The sequence below is a fragment of the Agrilus planipennis genome, unplaced genomic scaffold (assembly GCF_000699045.2).
Source record: "Agrilus planipennis isolate EAB-ADULT unplaced genomic scaffold, Apla_2.0 scaffold180, whole genome shotgun sequence".
Classification (NCBI taxonomy): Eukaryota; Metazoa; Arthropoda; class Insecta; order Coleoptera; family Buprestidae; genus Agrilus; species Agrilus planipennis.
Genome location: NW_020442427.1, coordinates 216,363 through 236,849, shown reverse-complemented (window position 1 = coordinate 236,849; position 20,487 = coordinate 216,363). Strand labels below are relative to the sequence as shown.

At 35.2% G+C, this 20,487-nt stretch overlaps 1 protein-coding gene across 3 annotated transcripts in view; it reads right to left on the bottom strand.

The window, feature by feature from the left end:
* Positions 1-10,444: 10,444 nt before the first annotated feature.
* The window catches only part of LOC108740568 (gamma-aminobutyric acid type B receptor subunit 1), a 172,165-nt gene continuing 162,122 nt past the window's right edge, over positions 10,445-20,487 (bottom strand). For 2 of the 3 annotated variants that reach the window (XM_025980233.1, XM_025980232.1), the window contains exon 17: positions 16,693-18,646. In XM_025980233.1, the coding sequence (XP_025836018.1) occupies positions 18,362-18,646 (285 nt within the window). In that variant the 3' untranslated portion in view covers positions 16,693-18,361. Of the gene's footprint in view, positions 14,917-15,444; positions 15,505-16,692; positions 18,647-20,487 lie in introns of those variants that run through there. The other variant, XM_025980234.1, reaches the window with a different exon arrangement.

The window sequence follows — 20,487 nt, the reverse complement described above, 5'->3', positions numbered from 1 at the left end:
TCTTGACAGCTAAGGATTTGTGCCACTTTGAAGATTTAAAGATGTGAACAGTTATTTAGTTGTAGTATGCGATGAGGTCCTCAATTAAGGAACCCTTTTTTTAAATTGGTCTGAATTAAAAAACTGCTTTCTTTTACATTTGTCAATTTTTATTAAATGTGTATTCCGTGATTCCGTGTACGTTTCATATTGGTCTTCTATTTCAGCCATGAACTTTTATCAGAATGCTACTCTGGGAGATCTTGCCGGTAAAAGTTTTAGGAAAATTTCATTTTACAAGAGAAAGGTTTGTAAAGAGGTACAGCAGTTTGAAAAATAGGTTTCGAGAACGTCTTTGAAAGCGTTTTAACTGACGGCATTTCTTCGGTTTCTTCTTAGACATTTTAGGGACTCTGGAGAATAGGAAATATACGAGACAGTAAGGGGTCGGTTTATTGAAAACTAGATTTAAGATGCTCTCTTTTGTCAGGAGAATGTTTTAAAACATCATCTTCGATTTTATACCATCGTATGAGTAAGTAGGTACATGGATATTTCAAAAAGACAACTATTCAGACTTTGCATTGGTTACAACTTTTTAATTGGCTGGACTTCACAAAGGAAGAAGGTTCGACGCGATAGATTTGCACAATTCTTTTCTATTGGAAAGCCGATACTCTCGTATTAATCCAATTTAAATTTAATCAAAACAATAAAACATCCCTACGTTACGTTCTCAATCCGTCAGTACTGTATACAATAATTTAAATGTTTTGTTTTGTAGGTATTCCTGAATAATTTTTTGTCTTTGTTTAAATACAACGGAATAATGTAGTAGCTGTATGAAAGAATGCGGAAACGGGTCGGCTTTTCCGCTGGATATTCCTCTTAACCTTCCTGACGTTCTCATATGAAAAGTTAATCTTCTCCCTTAGTTCGTATAAGATAAAAGTCAACGCTTCTTGATGAATAGGCCACAAAAGAGCGCGCCCACCGCGTTTGACAACGACGACGAAAAATAACCAACCGACCCTTTTCGAAGATGGATGCGTGTGTGTAAGTGCATTGTTTCGTCCGGAACAAAAGAAATCCCCAAAACCGAGCCATACATTGCCACTTTAAGACTAAAGTATGGCTCCATTGTTCTCTCCTCGGGATGACACTTATCCAATTCGTTTTATGGTCCGATAAAACATATCATCGTCATATCAGTAAACAGAACGATAATAGCAAACGGTCTGTAAATTAGGCACATTGTGCGACAAAGCAAAAGTTTAAGTTCCCTTTTTAGGGTTTCATAGCGTCAAAGGCAAAACTAGAATCTGAACGATCTCATCATATGTCTCTTCTTATTTCACTTTCACTAGTACTTATGTATACGTGTGAAATTATAGAAAATGTTTTTGTTCCCTTGAGATTTCTGTTAGATAGGTTGGTAGGACATTTTCTCAGATATGAAGGAGTAGTCAGAGACATATTAGAGGCAGAAACAGGAGTTAGGAGGAGTAGAGGTAGACGTAGATTACATTACTGTTCACAAATAGTTAAAGAAGTGGAATGTTCTAGTTTTAGGGAAATGCGAAGTTTAACTCAGGATAGGAAAGAGTGGAGGTGCGTGTCCAACCAGTCTTAAGACTGACAACCATATGATGATGAAGATTCCTCTTCTTCCCATTGAAATCTGGATGAACCTTTTTCTGCCTGCTCCAGCGACTGGTGTGCCGATAGACTCTTGAAAGGTAATATATAGGTTTTCTTTTAATGATTTTATTGCCTTGCTATCGAATTACTCTCAAAATTGTTTGTAATGTATCTCTCTGCCTTTTTGAAACACCCTTAGGTAGGCAATACAGGAATGGGAAAGGAATCAACTAAGCGAGCGCTTCAACGCAAAATTAGTTTGGTTAACCATCATTAATCAAACAAATTAAATGAATATGATCTGATCAAAACAATTGTCTAGTTGATAAACATTAAAGACGTGAAACCAGTACAACTGTAGTATTTTATTTAACTTATTCACTATGCTCCACCACCGAAAGCTAAAGTCGAAAACGCCACGGGTCGCTAGTATTAATTATAAGTTGTAAAGAAATTCACTAGCTGCCTACCGCCTCCTCCAGAATGTAAATTAAACTTTACATTTCCCTTCTTTTTGTGTTGCACAAACAAATTACAAAACCCACGCTTCTTCCTGTCAAAATCTTCCTGCAAAATCCATGCAACTGGTAAACTTATATAACTGTCTCTATTCAATAACATTAAGAAAAAAACATGAGTGGTACAATTAAGCCAAGCAGAAGATTTAGGTTCTCTTTTCCTACAAACTTCCACATAACTGTACCAAAATCTATAAAAATACCTATTTATTTTCGTCATTGTACAATTTCGTTACACTTAGATCTTGTTTATTTATTTTGAATCGAAATATGAGGAAAACGACAAGGCCATCATAAGATTCTTATGTGGTGGCTCTACACCGACGCTTTGACGTAATTCCTTCCGACACCACGAAATGGTTCTCGCTTTATCACGAATTAAGTTTCGCTTGTCGTCAATGAACCGTCACGACGCTTTTACGTCATATCTATGGTTACCTAATCGAGTTGCACGATATTGTGACGGAAATGACAAAAAATGAAGGGAGAAGCCGTTATAGCGAGATGAATGGATGAAATTCGACAAAATAACGTTTTTTTTTCAAATTATGTTGAACCTTTTCGATGTTTGAGAAATTTCTGCACATACGAAAGTCGACAAATTTAGGTTGGTAGGACATCTCCAAACGCGTTTAAATTGGTTAATTATTGACCGAAGCTAGTTACAGTGGTACTTGTATACAAAAGGCATACTAAATTGACTTTAAGAAAGTCCCAAATAACTCTAAAGAAAAGAGGAAGGAAATTGGGGAACACCCAACTCAGTAGAATTCATACGATGAAAAATTCTACATTTGCATTTTTGACCTCTTCTTTGAAAACTGGATAAAATATTCATCGAAATGGCTTTTTGTTCGATTCGACAGTAGATGTTATGGGCCCTTGACCATCGCGATTCGAGATTCATTTTCTACTTTTCGTTCGCAAAACAACTTCAATCATTTCATGCAAATTAGAAGAGCAAAATCGGATAGCGCTTCAGAAAACAGATCGTTACATAAGCTCTGATTTCTTTTTCTCGCTATGTATGTCGCTGTTGCCGAGTTAGCGGGTGCATCCATATTCGATTGCCACAATCAAAGGTGGATAGCGAAAATCTTGATGGAAACATCATCGACGACATAGTGAAGCATGTTCGTACGTACACAGTAGGCTGCCACTGGACCGACTGTAACTGGATATATTTACCGTCACATCATCGGAGCCCCCAAGTCCCAATCCATGAATAACAATGCTGCGACATCCCGATATTCCCGTTCGTTCTCAGCTGTATTTTTGTCTTATCAGCAAACATATCGCGAACATGATGTGTCCAACCTGTGCACTCTTCTTCCGCTTTTCGACGACCAGATTTAAATATAATTTAAATTCTTATCAGAAACACGAGCGGTCATGTTACAGAAGTGAACAAACACTTATGTGGGGACGATCATATCCACTTTAGCTCTGCACTTATGTGGCTGTGCATGGTTTTAAATTAATTTCATGCTAACAAAAAAGACAATTTGTGCATTGTTATGGATATAAAAGAATAACCATACGCGTAGTAAATAATACGTTTAGAGAGGACCTAAAAAATGTATCCACGGTGAAATTATTTAGAGATTGAGATAAAGGTAGGTACATATATAGGGTCAATTGAAAAGTCCCCGGCCTGACACATAGATGGCGGCACCAGAAATAAATCCATATGATTTTCAGTTAGTCCTAACCTTCAAAAGACGCGTCTATAAATTTGACGGCTGTCGGATCATTAGCTTATGATTTATAGCATTTTTAGTAAAGCAACTTTTGTTATTGTGAAAAAAGTGGATAAAAAGGAATTTCGCGTGTTGATAAAATATTGCTTTTTGAAGGGAAAAAATACAGTTGAAGCAAAAACTTGGCTTGATAACGAATTTCCGGACACTGCCCCAGGAAAATCAACCATCAAGGATTGGTATGCTAAGTTTAGACGTGGTGAAATGAGCACCGAAGACGGTGAACGCAGTGGACGCCCAAAAGAGACTGTTACGGACGAAAACATTAAAAAAATTTTCGTCGAATGAAGAGGTGATTGCCGAAACTGAGGCCTCTTTTGAAGCAAAGGACAAATTGTACTACAAAAATGGTATCGAAAAGTTGGAGGATCGCTATAATCAGTGTATCACCCTTGAAGGGAATTATGTTGAATAAAAAAAACGAATTTTGCAAAAAAAATGTGTTTTACTATTTTAGGCCGGGGACTTTTCAATTGACCTGTTAGATACAGGATAAACTTAAGAGGTCCAGGATTTTCTTACACATAGTTATGTTAAAAGGTAGTAAGTAGTTGATAAATACTGAAACAAGATCATGTTGAGTCTGCACCATCTTACATTACTTACAGTATGTGGGATCTGGTAATGTCCATGTTGTAGGAAACTTTTCGTAATAAAAGGTTTCGTTACAGGTATTCCGTTTTTGTAAAGTTTCATTAAACTGTTTGTCTTACATTCTCTTATCTTATAAATATTTAACTAACCGATAAGATAGTAAATTTGCTCCGTTTTATGACAAAGCCCCCATATATATATAAATAATAATTTGTCGTCTAACAACCAATAATAAAAGATTATGGTAACGCAGTCAATGATAATACTCCCTGACGCTGCGGCATTGTGCTTGCCAAATGAGGGAAATCGCATTACGTTAAAGGAAGAATAATTCGAGCTAATGGGTTCACAGTGGACTCGCTCTACTGTATCGACGATATTACTATTACTGCTGCAATTGCCCCTGCGGACCGCCGTATAACGACGGAATACCCGGTCGCTTCCTCTTTTCTGCCCCCCTCCTCACAGGCTCACTGGACCGGAAGTGTTAACACTGGGTTATTAGCTGTGTATTAACGCACCCTCGGGGACTGCAAGGGTCACAAACATCGGGGGAGCTCTCGCTGGCGACAGCGGCGCGGTGGAAGAATGACACATGCAGGGTTGGCACTAACTACCTAATAAGTATAAAAAACCTCATTACATCACTGTGCAATAATGCTCTAGTGTAGGAATGTTTATGTATTTGTCTACCACTTACTTAGCCATCACGATATGCACCTCCTTTCGATTAATAATTGTCGAAAAACTGCAAAAAATGTATCAATGGCCGTAATAGCGATCAATTTATGTTCCTAAAGACTAGAGTTTTTTAAAATTTTATCTGCCTCAATTAAACGGTTTACAATTTCGGTAGTCAAAATCGGTACAACTGAGATCGCGATTAATATGGCATTCTGAAATCCGCTGACAATTAAAATCTCTAATTAAAAGATTAAAAGGCTCCTTAGGCCTACTTTCAATATCCTGAATGCTATCATGTATGGTCTATAAAATTGCATGCTCATAGTTTCCCATCTTTTCTCAAACCCGAATTTATTCATTCCATGCACATTTTGTAAGTTTAAATTTTGGACTTATCGTCGGGGATCAATACATAAATAGTCCCCTCTCCTGGGTACGTACAAACATAACTAGATAATAAGAAACGTTCTGCTTGACTGGCTGGACCCGGTCCTGCAGTTTTCCAACATCCGCTGATGCTTCGGCGGCTTTCCCCCGATCCGAAGTCAATAAACTGGGATATAGAAGATATTTTTATTAGCAATTTGTCTGCTTTGAATTGCAAACAAGCTTTTTAGGTCCTTCCGATGAATGCATTCGCGGACTTGATTTATATCAACGATGTTACAGAGCATTTTGTCCCGCATACAATTTTAAAAAATAAAAGTAGGGATCCGATTCGGATTTTGAGGATACACGTTGGATATTATTGTCAACTGGGATTTTATTCTTTTGTCATAACAATGGTGATTTTTTTTCAATTTTCTCATAAAATCCATCTACTGGATTCCCCTTGCTTTGGTGCTTCTTCAGCATCCTTTAGTAGATAGAAATAGTAAACGTTAAGTAACCACATTATCCTGATTATCTATTCGAATAATGCAGGGGAAAATAATAATATTTTCATTATACCTACAACATATTTGCAATTTTCGTTATTTGTTAACTGCAAAGAATTTTCTATACATGCATGATGTGAATTCCATCAGGTACCTATGAGGTTCTTCATGGCCACATTTGAACTCTACGTAATCTGTAACGGGTCATCAAATGTATAATTGCCTTCTACCATGGGACTTCCCAATACAACGGTATTTAGTTAGGTAACGGTTAGGTGTGATAAGTATAGACGACATTGTTACCAGAGGGTAGTAGGACGTAATGAGGAACGTTGGCAGAAGATGTAGTGGGACAAAACGGGCATTAAAATAAGTAGGTAATAGCAGCTGCATACATTGTAATTCATTAAACAGCATCCCCCTCCCTCTAATGATAATTATTATCCTACACTGCGGCAAGATGCTGGCCTCTTTCATTAAGCACCCTTTTATTTAAGAAAATATTTCCCTCATTTTAACACCTTATGCTCTCTGCAGTGTAATTCTACAATCAAAAGCAAGCCAACATAGTATACATAGATTTTCATTACATTTGAAGTAGGTAAGAACATTTACAATGAATGGACTTTAAAGAATTCTGTCATGATCTTTCATCATAGTATACCTATGTTCACTCTTAAATCAGAGATGCCGCTTCAATGCTCCATCGGCAAAAAGTGAATACAAATACTCTTAAGAAAATTCTTATTTAAAACTGTTTCATATTACATTCAAAGTACGCATTCTACTACCCCAAAATAATACTGTCAGACTCTTCCACTATCCTTCTGCGTTATCACTCTTTATTCTATCAGCAATTAAATTTAGAAACAGGCACTCGTAAGAAGACCCTTACTGAAAATTGTTATACATTAAATTCATAGCAGTACTGATAACAATCCTTGGAGAATACTGTGTTAGGCTCCTTCACAATTCCTTTGCTTTCAGTCTTTATTTAGATGTAGCGCTTCGATTCTCTTCATCCTTCATGATCTAACAGCAATTAACCTTAGAAACCAAAACCTTTAACAAGACCCCAATTTAAAACTGTTTTATATTACATTCATAGTACACATTCTACAGTATTGACAATTGTCATTAAAGAATATTGTCAGATTCCTCCATCATCTTTCTGTGTTTTTAATCTTTATGCACCATCCTTCTGCGTTTTCAATCTTTGTTCAGATGTGGCATTTTATGATCTATCTTTGTATTATATTCACAGTATATATTTTACAGTTTTGAAAATAACACTTAGAGAATCCTACAATATTAGTCTATTCCAACATCCATCTGTGTTTTCACTCTCACTTCAGATGTGGTGTTTCATGATATATATTCGTATTATGTTATTATTACACCTTCTACAGTTTTGAAAATAATCCTTAGAGAATACTGTTAGTCTACTCCAACATCCATCTGTGTTTTCACTCTCCATTCAGAAGCGGCGTCTGGACTTCCTCATCCTTAGAGAATACTGTCATTCTATTCCCACATTCATCTGTACTTTCACTCTTTAATTAGATGTGGCCTTCCGGCTTCCTTACTATTAGAGAATACTGTGAGGCTCATCCATCATTTTTCTTCGGTATTATTCTTTCTTCAGGTATGGTGTTTCATTATATATCTTTGTATTTTGTTATTAGTACATTTTTTACAGTTTTGAAAATAATCCTTAGAGAATACTATCATTCTATTCCAACGTCCATCTGTGTTTTCACTCTCTATTCAAATGTGGCGTTTGAACTTCCTTATCCTTAGAGAATACTGTGAGACTCATCCGCTATCCTTCTGCGCTTTTACTCTTTTTTCAGATGTGGCATTTCATGAAACACCAGCAATCAGCTTTTCAAACAAATGCCCTTAAGAAGACCCTTATTTAAAACTTATTTATATTACATCTGATGTGTGCATTCTGCAATATTGATAACTATCCCTATAGGTTACTGTCAGATTCTTTCCTTATATTTCTGTTTTCACTCTTTAATCAAATGTGACGCTTTGATTCTAATATCCTTAGAGGATACTGCTAGATACACCATCCTTTCTGTTTTACACGTCTGTAGCTTACACTTTCTAAATAGATGTGATTAACTTTAGAAACGAATACTGGTAAAAAGATCCTTATTTAAAACTATTTTGTAATACATTCATGGTACGCATTCTACAGTATTGATAACTGTATTTAAAGCATAGTGTCAGTTCACAATTCTTTTGTTTTCAATTTTTATTTAGATGTGGCGTATCGATTTTCTTATCCTCAGAGAATACTGTCAGGCACACAGACCATCCTTCTGTATTCCAACATTCATCTGTGTTTTCACTCTTAATTCAGATGTGGCATTTCTACTTTCTTATCCTTATAGAATACTGTGAGATTCATCCACTATCATTCTGCGCTTTCAATCTTTGTTCAGATGTGGCGATTCAAGATTTCTCTTTTTGTATTACATTCAAAGTACATATTCTACAGTTCTGAAAATAATCCTTAGAGAATACTATCATGCTATTCCAACGTCCATCTGTGTTTTCACTCTCTATTCAAATGTGGCGTTTGAACTTCCTTATCCTTAGAGAATACTGTGAGACTCATCCGCTATCCTTCTGCGCTTTTACTCTTTTTTCAGATGTGGCATTTCATGAAACACCAGCAATCAGCTTTTCAAACAAATGCCCTTAAGAAGACCCTTATTTAAAACTTATTTATATTACATCTGATGTGTGCATTCTGCAATATTGATAACTATCCCTATAGGTTACTGTCAGATTCTTTCCTTATATTTCTGTTTTCACTCTTTAATCAAATGTGACGCTTTGATTCTAATATCCTTAGAGGATACTGCTAGATACACCATCCTTTCTGTTTTACACGTCTGTAGCTTACACTTTCTAAATAGATGTGATTAACTTTAGAAACGAATACTGGTAAAAAGATCCTTATTTAAAACTATTTTGTAATACATTCATGGTACGCATTCTACAGTATTGATAACTGTATTTAAAGCATAGTGTCAGTTCACAATTCTTTTGTTTTCAATTTTTATTTAGATGTGGCGTATCGATTTTCTTATCCTCAGAGAATACTGTCAGGCACACAGACCATCCTTCTATGTTTTCATTCTTTATTCAGATGTGGCGCTTTATGATCCATCGGCAAACAACAAATATCCGTAGGAAGCCCTTTACTTAGAACTATTTTATATATTATTCAAAGTATTGACAATTATTCTTAGAGAATACTGTCATGTTTCTTTACCTTTCGTGTTTTCAGTTTATATTTAGATTTGGTGCTTCAATTCTCCATCCAACAATTAATTTTAGAAGCAAATACCTGTTAGAGGACCCCTATTTAAAACTGTTATATATTATGCCAAAAGTATGCATTCTTTATTGATAATTATCCTTAAATGGTACTGTCAGAATCTATCACCATTCTTCTGTGTTTTCAGTTTTTATTCAGACGTGGCGCTTCGATGCTTCATCAGCAATAAATTGTGGATGCAAATACTCGTTAGAGGGCTGTTACTTAAAACTGTGCTACTATCAAAGTACGCAGGTCTACAGTATTGTCAATGATACTTACAGAATGTGGTTGTATTCGTTCAGTATTTTTCTGTTTTTCACTCTCGATTCATATGTGGCGCTTCTATGCCACGACAACAACCAATTTCAGAAGCAGTTGTCCGAAAGAGGACTCGCATATACAATTGTTTATTCATATAATTTGCAATATTTCATCGTATATGAATATATATACATGTATGGATGTATATATAACAGTTCACTTAATGTCTGAATCTTAGAATATATGAAATGCGTTGAACTCAGAAATATTTTACCAAAGTCTAAATAAAATTTAATTTGGAAATATATTCAAAATACTTCTGTTTTGTTAAATTTATGAATTTTGTTATATTTTGCCGTATATTTTGTTTGTACTACTTAAATAAATGCAGAATAGCTCATTTAGTACCCAGGATACTTAAACTGGTTTATTAAAACACAAAATATCACATGTATATTTTATTTACACATTACAATATTAATTGATTGAATTTGAACACATATCTGACAGGTAATCTTCGATAAGATCTATTAAATTCCTTATGATCTCTAGTATTTTACAGCAACCGAAGTACAACAATCATGTTTAATATATTATTATAAAATGTGTGGCTAAATTTTTTGGCGTAATAAAACAATGTTGTTTTTTAACTTCTCATTTAAAGACGTGCGTCGTTATTTACAAGAACAAAAGTTCATTTTTAAAATTGTCTCCACTATATTTTATATCAGAAATTGCTTTTATTTTTAACAAGTATATATATATATATAAATATTGACTTTGACGTTTACAGTGTGCTAGGTTTTGAAATGAAATTGAATAAGGAAATGCATTAGATGAACGTAAAATGTTATTAATCAATTTCAAAGTCCGTTGATACCTATATCAATCGAATAATTGTAAAAGATTCGTGTAGATATTTGTCTACCTAGAAATGCTATCAGCTGTGGAATACGCTTCTAGCTTAGTGATTATTGGAAAAAAGGACTAACTCCTAACTGTTTAACATTCAAGTTGCGTCGAAACGATCCCAATGAGCCTTCACTCCGTTTTATAGTCGAAAGTTGAACATTTTCACAGAACATTTAACTAGCATCCAAAAACCCTTTTAGTTTTCAAAAAGTTGAACGGCAATTTTAAGTAATCGGAAAAGTTTTGTTTTTTTTTCTATTCAAATCCAAAGAGATGAATACACATTTTTGTTTTCGCTTCTTGGATAGTCGAATAACAGAAAGGACATTGTGGAATCAAACAGAAAACATCCAAAAATGCCTGTAAAATAATCCGTCAGGTACAATGGACACAGAGAAAAAAAAGGACCTAGAAACCTCTGCTTGTTAGGGTCATCAAAAAAAAAGTGGTGAATTAACAAAGCAGGTAGTTGATCTCAAATTGATTTGAGCTTTCCCGAAAATCATTGATATAATTGGTGATTCTCGAACTATTCCAACCGTCTTGGCACCTTGATTGAAGCATCATGCCATCACAGTTTCTTTGAATCGAGTGGAAAACATCTTTAGGAGTTCTTCCAAGTCGATTTTGACCAATCGACTCAGCAAGAAGAACTCATGAAAATGTCGTCTACGCTAGGCGACATAATGTCGAGGACCAAAGGCCTTATCATGTTAATGGCTTACATATCACCAATTGTAATTGTGAATATGTACGGACAGCGTCAGCGTAGGGAATGCCATGTGCAGATTCCTAATGCTAATTGAGGGAATCAGTGATGCTTAACAAGAAATAAGATTTTTTCGAATATCTAAACTTGTCAAACTGAACATACATGCTAGCTATGTAATCAAATAGAGTAAAAATATCTTTCAGGTCATTGTTCAGTCGAATCTGTCAGATGCTAGTGTGTAGCGAATTTTTAAAATGGTGTCCATGGTGTTGTTTAGTGAAATTAAATACACCACCAGTTGAGAATTGTTCTGCTTGGCCACTTAATTAAATATTTTATATAGACGATGGTGGGATAGTTTCTATTAAAAGAACACGTCTCAAACAGTTTCTCGAAATTCTTGCAATTAGAAATTACAAACACGCTTTTATTTCTTTCTCTTTCTTCTTCTTTGATTGCGCGCTTTCAAGTTTTAATTAAAACTGTGTGAAACTAAAATACGTGTTCGTTTAAATGTAAATTTCACAACGTCGAAGGGAAAGAAATTGTTGTAAAACGTGCTAGGAGGGTGGCTTGCAATTTAGCTAAACGTTTACTCTGTTACCTCTAACATGGAACAAGCCAAAATAACGAAAGCAAATGGCTTACATAGAAACGAGACGTGCAGACATGCACTTTGTTAGTTACATCCATGTCCTTATAGTGTTAATATAAGTTCTGCAGGAGACATGGTTTGATTAAGAATCAATAAAAGAAACGTTTTGGAGCATGGTCACAATCTGTTAATGATTGGGCACCTAAGAGACCAGTTGGCAGTTCTTTTGAATTATTAGGGAAGCATTACGAGGAACCTGTCCCTTTTTACAGCAAGTATCTATCATTTTAGATGTTTGGATTTTCAGAGTAATACCACTGATGGTATCAGTTTCATTGAGCATTAGATGCAAGTATAAATAATTAATTGTCTAAGGATTTCCTTTAGTTTTCATTGTTCGCATTCATTAAACAAAATCATGGCTAGGTCCATGTTGGTAACTATTGTTCAGGAACGGAGAAACAAATCATGACTTACTTTTAAAAGAAAAATTACTGCAATGTACCTTATGATTGTAATTTCTGTTTCACGAAGAAGAAATTGTAAATATCTACTCAGTGGAAACCCATTTCTCTTTCCTAAATCCCTATCAGATATCTCGTTTCTTCAGATCATTTTATTGAATTAGGGTTTGTTACCTCTTGGAACCCTTAGGTATTTTCAACCAGTTCTTCCAAAAATGAAACTAATTTGTATTAAAGGCTAAACTTTATCGAAATAAACACGATATCATACTCAATGCTGACTTAGGTATCAATTTTAATTCTTTATGTTGGTGATTTCAAACGCGTTATTATAAATTACAATGGACATAGGACACAGTGATTATCTCCAAAGCTCAAACATTTACATACATAAGTAAGTTAAGTATATAGTGAAACAATTTTAGATTAGGGGTGATGTTTTAAAAATTCTTTAGTACATTTTTCTTTTTTACTCTCATGAAGGTACATATAATTTGCTTTAATTGTTTAATAACATTTAGACTTTTCTGTTATTTTTCAATAAACTGTTGACGATGCTCTACTCCGCTATAGGCAATGAATTTTAAGTAGTTACTTATAACTAAAGCAGAATTAATTGTTTCAATTGTATGGTGATACAAAATCAAACGGTATCAAAAATAAAATAATGGTAAATTAGGTCCTACTTCTCACAAACTGTTATTTTTTGGTAAAAAAAACAAGGATATCACTACTTACAGGTATTTAGTATTTATAATTAACTATTTATTATTTCTATACAAATTGAGCATGAAGTTATTCAATTAAATGCATTTTTATTTAAACAAAAGAATGGCGAGGAAAATCAATTCGAAACGTTACAACGTTTTCTTTCTCGCACTCTATGTACAGCTTACCTTTGTTTCAAATTCATTTTCACATTCTATATGATCAAAAATTTTTAAATAGGCAACGAATTCTTTAACTGAAAAATGAACAAACTTCTCATTTTTCGTATCATTCCAAAAATAACAAACAGTAGCTTTACAGTGATAAAGTTCTAAACAAGGTGTAGAGTGATGCAGCTAAAAATATTGGGAGAGATTAAGAAATTCAAAATATAGTAGACTAAATATTGCTAGTTGTATCTCAGTAAGGAAATCTTTTTAAATTTTAAAGTGTTTCAAAATATTGACGTCCACAATTCCTAGTTAATCGCTCATATGAGATGAAAATGATAAGTAACATTTTGCTTACATTATTTAAAATGTAATAGTAGTGATAAAAACCATAAAAGTTATGTACATATCGGACATTAAAAATGTTGCATATGTTATTCAATTCAATATTATTCTAGTTAGTCTCTTTAGTAATTTCTTCAAACAACTTCAATAAAATTTAACACCATCGCGATTCGTAATAACAATTCACTAATTTCTAAACTTCAACAACAAAACGTTACATTGTACAAGCAGTTCATATTGTAACAAATTTTGTAACAAGCAAATATTTAAATGAATACTCTCAATTCGCAAAACCACTTAGAAGAATTAGTTAGTTAAGCCACTTATACAGAGTACTTCAAAAACGCTGCAAAAGATTTCCAAAAATAAATATTACCTAGCTGTTAATTAAATATATACAAGGCTTCGTACGTATAGGGGACAACCTTCCAACTACCTATGGTCAGCACCATCCACAGTGCCGGTTTTACCACTACCAGCGCCCTGGGCGAGATTTCTACGGCGCCCTCCAACTACAATTCAAACCCATAGGAAAAAAGGGAAAGCATATAATGAAATAACCATTTATTAAAACAAATAATTATTTATTATAAAAAATAACCATTTATTAGAAACAAACTAATAAAATTTTACTTTTCTGGCCTTTCTAGAGTCTACAGTTAATTTTAATTGGAGATCACTACAGAGCTTGACGAGGTCGGGTTTTTCTGGAATTTGTTTAATATTGTATAAAAAAGACCAAGATTTCGAGTACTCTCCGCTTAATTTTGAGAATGAAGTGGAGGGCGCCTGCGGCGCCCCTTTTGTCCGGCGCCCTGGGCGATCGCCCAACCGCGCCCTACCCTAACACCGCTACTGACCATCCAGAAAAATGTAAAAATCCCACGATCTAGAATAATTTGGATTTTTTTTGCAAATTGGTATTCCAATTTTTCATGAGCATTACAACTATAATTGAAACTCACGGGAGCTATAGGTACCTACACAAATTCCAATGGATCTGTGAAACCACAACTGTTAAAGAATAGTTGGCAAAAGAAGTCCCAGATTGCTAGAAGGCTATGGTAAAAGCGAACGAATCCTGAACTGAACCGGTGTCCTTTCAGCTGCTAGGATGTGGTTGGCCTATAATACATGTACTACTTCAAAATTATTTTTCTTCTCATTGGCTGATGTTGATGGGCGGACTGTTGCACGAACTTTTGTAGACTATGATGCAAAGTGGTAGATAGGGAGTAAGGTCTTCTTCGGCTTCCTTTAAAATCGTGGGAATGTGTGGGTGGTGGTGGTTATGGAGGGATAAACCAGACGGATCAGTCAGATGAAAACATCGGAACAATGTAAGACTCTCTCTGTGGAATAGGACTGGATCAGTAGGTATCTGTGTCCACACGAACTAAAGAAATCACAGGTATGTTTGAATAAAGGTAGGCGATCCGGGAATTGAATTGTTTTCCTCTCAAATGGTAAGCTATGATGAAACATCTAGACCATGCTACTCTATTGACTCCTCTTAGGATTCAGGTACTTGTTATGTAGTGGCAGAAAATGGGGAAGTAGGAGGAGAAACAGCCCAAAATTGCTAGAAAGCTGTGGAACCTCCACGAAATTAAATTTTCTAGTCTCCCATAGGTCTATTGAAAGGTTGTCAACTAATTACGGGACATAAATAAGAATATTTCGTAATGGGTTTTTCAAAACAAATGTTCATTAATGTCACGTGGCGGTGGTGATTATGCCAATGAAAAAGAATTGCCAAGCCTTATTACACTTTTAACAAGAAATCCATTAGGCAGTCTTTTTGTAATCCTCTGCACATATATAATAATAATCAATTCATTAACTATTCTATTGTTTTTTTTTCTCATTATAGTACGTACCACAGATAAACAATTGTTGCGCTATTTACAACGTCGACTAGATTCGCTCGTCTTGCGTATCTGCCAAAAGAAAAATATCTTTTACTCCCAAAGCCAATCTACGATATCAAACAAAACATTGTGTCCATCTCGTTACAACATAAAGATGCTGAAATACACCGCTTAAGGTATTGTAATATTACACGCAAGCACCTGTAGGTTTAAGTTCTTTCCGAAGAGGGCAATTTTGGGAGCACAAGACGTTTTTCTTTTATTTCGAATATTTTTATGTTATAACGAGATTTGATAAAACTCTAAACAATAACATAATATGTCAAGTCCTCAAGAGCGAGTTGATTACGTATCGGTTGCGTTTCGCTTTAAGGCTGATGACACACGTAGTGGCTTCTGCCGAAGCAAAACATCCATCGCTAACTTGCCCCTAAATTAAACAGGTCTGGCAACAAGACTACTATTGTCTTGGGGGGGGGGGCTATATTTATTATAAAACACACTTGATAGATGGAAGATCCTGTAAGGGTTTTTAAGCCTTTTCTTCTACATTTGTTATCCGAACGTTCAATTCTACCGTTCTCGGCTGTCGAAAAGATACCGCGTTGTGTGTGTATGTCATAAGCCTTAATTATTTTAGCGAATAATAAATAAAAATATTATTAGCAAAGTACCACACGACATTATAAAGAATTACGTTTTTTGTTTTGTGCTTTTTTATGATCATCCCAAATTTTGTTTGCTTTTCCAGCTATTCCATTCTAAATACTGGTGAAAGAATGTCCGAAATCGGATGAGTAGTTTTGGAGAAATTTTCCTACATCCTCTTGGCAATATTATTATTTATGTATAGAGAAGATGTGGCATATAAAATAAAATCACTATATGGTTTATGTAGGATCGAGAAATGGAGAGGATAACTTTTTAATTACCCACTTAAGCTTTGCCCATGTTAATTAATTACTAGGTCCATTTAATTTAATAAAAAAAATATTGTAATTGACTTTGTATTTTGAAATGAATATTATTGCTTGTAATGAATATATATGTGTGCATTAGATTGTCATTCTTTCAATACGTACCTAGCCCTCTTAATGAAAATGAGAAATAAGTGATTGATTAACAGTAAGTACGTATAAAGCTTAAATGTACAAAAATGGTGATTAAATACGAAACCGAAAATAATTTTGCTTTGTCTTAAACAAAGGTGAAAGACCATTTCTGATTTTTTTATGTGACATTTTCACAATGCAATAATATGCCACTATCGAATGCTAGGTTTTGTATATCAGTCTTTCTATTAATGTTACACAAGAGGTGCCTATTTCTTTTGGACACCCAGTAGGTATATATCTGTTCCTTTAACTTTTACATTATGAGGTAGGCATTTTACTAAGGGCGCATGAGCGATTTGAGCAATGTGGCGTGCCTGTAAAGCAAATGGCTGCAGTAAACAAGTTGATGCATTCAATAGGAATTTTTGAAGTTGCGCAAGTGGACAGATAAATACGGTTTTAACATAGACTTCTAGAACAGAACTGAGTAACAAGAAAACTACCTATTGAAAGTACTAGATAAACTGTGGCGAAAATAAATCTGATCGTAAAGGGCAGGGAACAAAAAAAAAAGCAACTCGGAATATCCAGTTTTGTAAACCATTAAACTTTAGCTAATTGGTATTTGAACCGTAAAATAATTTTAGTATACAAGTGCTTTTATTCAATTACAAACATTTTAATATCGGTTTTATGCCATTAATTAAATTTATAATCTCGTAATTAGCCTTTAAAACGGAAATGATTCAGTAATGTGGTTATTCAGCGAACGATATTTCCAAAACCATATCTGATCTGTTCATGAAAAAAGAAATTTTTTTATTTATGTTATCTTAAAACATTGATGAAATGTACTTTTATTTCGGCGACTGTGTTTGACCAAAGAAGAAGATCGTATATTTACGCTTTAACCAACGATTTTAGATCTAAAAGCAAAATAGAACAGACAAAGCAATTTTGAAAATTTCTGTCAAAAATGTATTGTGGCTGTTATCGTACCAGCAGCTATGCTTTGATGATTTTCGACGCAAACATTTTTAGACTGACATACAGTGGATGTCAAATTGAGTTAGACAGGCATGCACCTGGAACGTATTTCTGAATAACGTTTTAAATGCGAGTTAGGAACATGTTCAAACCACGCCAATAACTTTGTCAAAACTCTAAATTCGAAAAGTGCCCATTAAAAAAAATATAGTTTTTAGTTATTGAAAATGAAAAATTGAAATTGATTACAGGTAGAGGTAGTTTAGAATCTCATGGACCTTAGGGAGTGGTCCTATTAAATGTTTGAAATGGCGTTCTAATATTAAAAAGTAATATTGCATTGTTCTTCTTGTGAACATATTAGCACGATGTTTAACCTACTGATTGATTGTTATGACATTATTATTTATCCATTAGTTTGAATGTTTCGGTTTCAAGTTAGAAAAGTAGCAACTGCAACTTGATAGTGATATGTTTATATATGTCGCTTTATACGACTCCAAATGTTGATGTTGTCCAAATTGCTTTTGGACACAATTCCAACAATTTGGCGAAGATTATCACGCAAATTTGATGACTGACAACAGTCACTGGTTTTGCTTTATAGCACATTTCAGGATGAATTCAGTTTTCAATATTCTTTTACCTTTCACAGAGACGTATTTTGATATTTAGACTTTTAGAGCCTACAGTGTTCACCATATTTAATATCTTTTGTTCTATTTTATCTAAAAATAAAATATTTTAGCTTCAATCTTTTGAAAGGGTTTGTTAATAAAATCTTCATTCGATTAGGAAATAGAGGCATTGATGATCAAGCAGATAGCAATTAATTGTTAACTATTGATCTCCAGTCAAGTGAATGAAAGTGATTATTTCATACTTTACAAATAACTTTCGCTCAATTCGTTTTCGGACTGACTCGCTCTTGAGGACCGCGTACACAATGACGTACCGCCAAAAGCGGAATCGGAAGTGGCCGCGTCTGTTATGAAGTCGGCTATAATGATGTTACTTCCGTTGTCCTTACCTTGAGTCAGGCTAACGGCGGCCGCTGCGACGGTTGTCGTTGATAGATACGTAGTCGTTACGAGACCCTCCACTTCGCCGCACTTGGTGTAATCCTTTTCAGACAATCGCTGCCGAAGAAGTTTTATTCGTTCTTCTTTCTAAAACACCAAAGAAAATGGTGAAAAATAACTTTGGAAACAATGACTCTCACAAATTAGGTTATCCAGTTATGAGATGGTTACCGCATCTAGGCTTTCAGCATTAGATGCTCTAATATGGGAGCTTCTAGCAGAACGAATTGTTTCAATACGTTGATATCCGATCTTCACTCTTGTTCAAAGTTAGTGGTAGTGGGAAGGGCAGAAGGACCTCTTCATTCTTCCTTGGGAATCGTGGGAATGGGTGAGCGGTGATTGGGGAGAGACAGATGAGACGGGCAGGATGAAAACAGAAGAGGAGGAAGAATTGTCTGAGGAATGATACAGAACCATGATTTGCCATAATTATCCAAAGAAACCAGAGAAAGGCATTCGTCGAAGCAGATGAATCCTGAACTGAACCGGTGTCCTTCTAACTGCTAGGATGTGGTCGGCCTATTATACCTATACTACTCTAAACTTATTTTTCTTTCTACCGGCTGATGTTGATGGGCGGACTGTCGCACGAACCTTTGTACACTATAATACAAAGTAGTAGATAGGTAGTAAGGTCTTCTTCGGCTGTCTTTAAAAATCGTGAGAATATGTGGGTGGTGGTGGTTATGGAGGGATAGATCAGACGGATCAGATGGAGACATCATAACAATGTAAGACTCTCTCTGTGGAATAAGACTGGGTCAGTAGGTATCTAACAGGTCAATTGAAAAGTCCCCGGCCTAAAATAGTAAAACACATTTTTTTTGCAAAATTCGTTTTTTTTTTTATTTAACATAATTCCCTTCAAGGGTGATACACTGATTATAGCGATTCTCCAACTTTTCGATATCATTTTTGTAGTACGATTTGTCCTTTGCTTCAAACTAGGCCTCAGTTTCGGCGATCACCTCTTCATTCGACGAAAATTTTTTCCCAACGAGCATTCTTTTGAGATCTGAGAACAGGAAGTAGTCGCTGGGGGCCAGATCTGGAGAATACGGTGGATGCGGAAGCAATTCGAAGCCCAATTCATGAATTTTTGCCATCGTTTTCACTGACTTGTGAGACGGTGCATTGTCTTGGTGAAGCAGGACTTTCTTTTTCTGCAAATGCGGTCGTTTCTCGGCGATTTCGTCCTTCAAACGGTCCAATAACGCTATGTAATAGTCGCTGTTGATGGTCCTTCCTTTTTCAAGGTAGTCAATGAAAATTATTCCACGCGCATCCCAAAATACAGACGCCATAACCTTGCCAGCCGACTGTTGCGTTTTTGCACGCTTTGGAGCGGGTTCATCGTGTGCAGTCCACTCCGATGACTGTCGATTGGACTTCGGAGTGAAATGATGGAGCCATGTTTCATCCATTGTCACATATCGACGCAAAAACTCGGGTTTATTACGCGTGATCATCTTCAAACACTGCTCTGAATCATCAACTCGTCGTTGTTTTTGGTCAAAAGTGAGCTCGCGCGGCACCCACTTTGCACAGAGCTTTCTCATACCCAAATATTCGTGAATGATGTGATGTATACGTTCCGTTGATATCTGTAGAGTGTCTGCTATTTCATTCAATTTCAATTTACGGTCATTCAAAATCATTTTGTGGATTTTTTTAATGTTTTCGTCCGTAACAGCCTCTTTTGGGCGTCCACTGCGTTCACCGTCTTCGGTGCTCATTTCACCACGTCTAAACTTAGCATACCAATCCTTGATGGTTGATTTTCCTGGGGCAGTGTCCGGAAATTCGTTATCAAGCCAAGTTTTTGCTTCAACTGTATTTTTTCCCTTCAAAAAGCAATATTTCATCAACACGCGAAATTCCTTTTTATCCATTTTTTTCACAATAACAAAACTTGCTTCACTAAA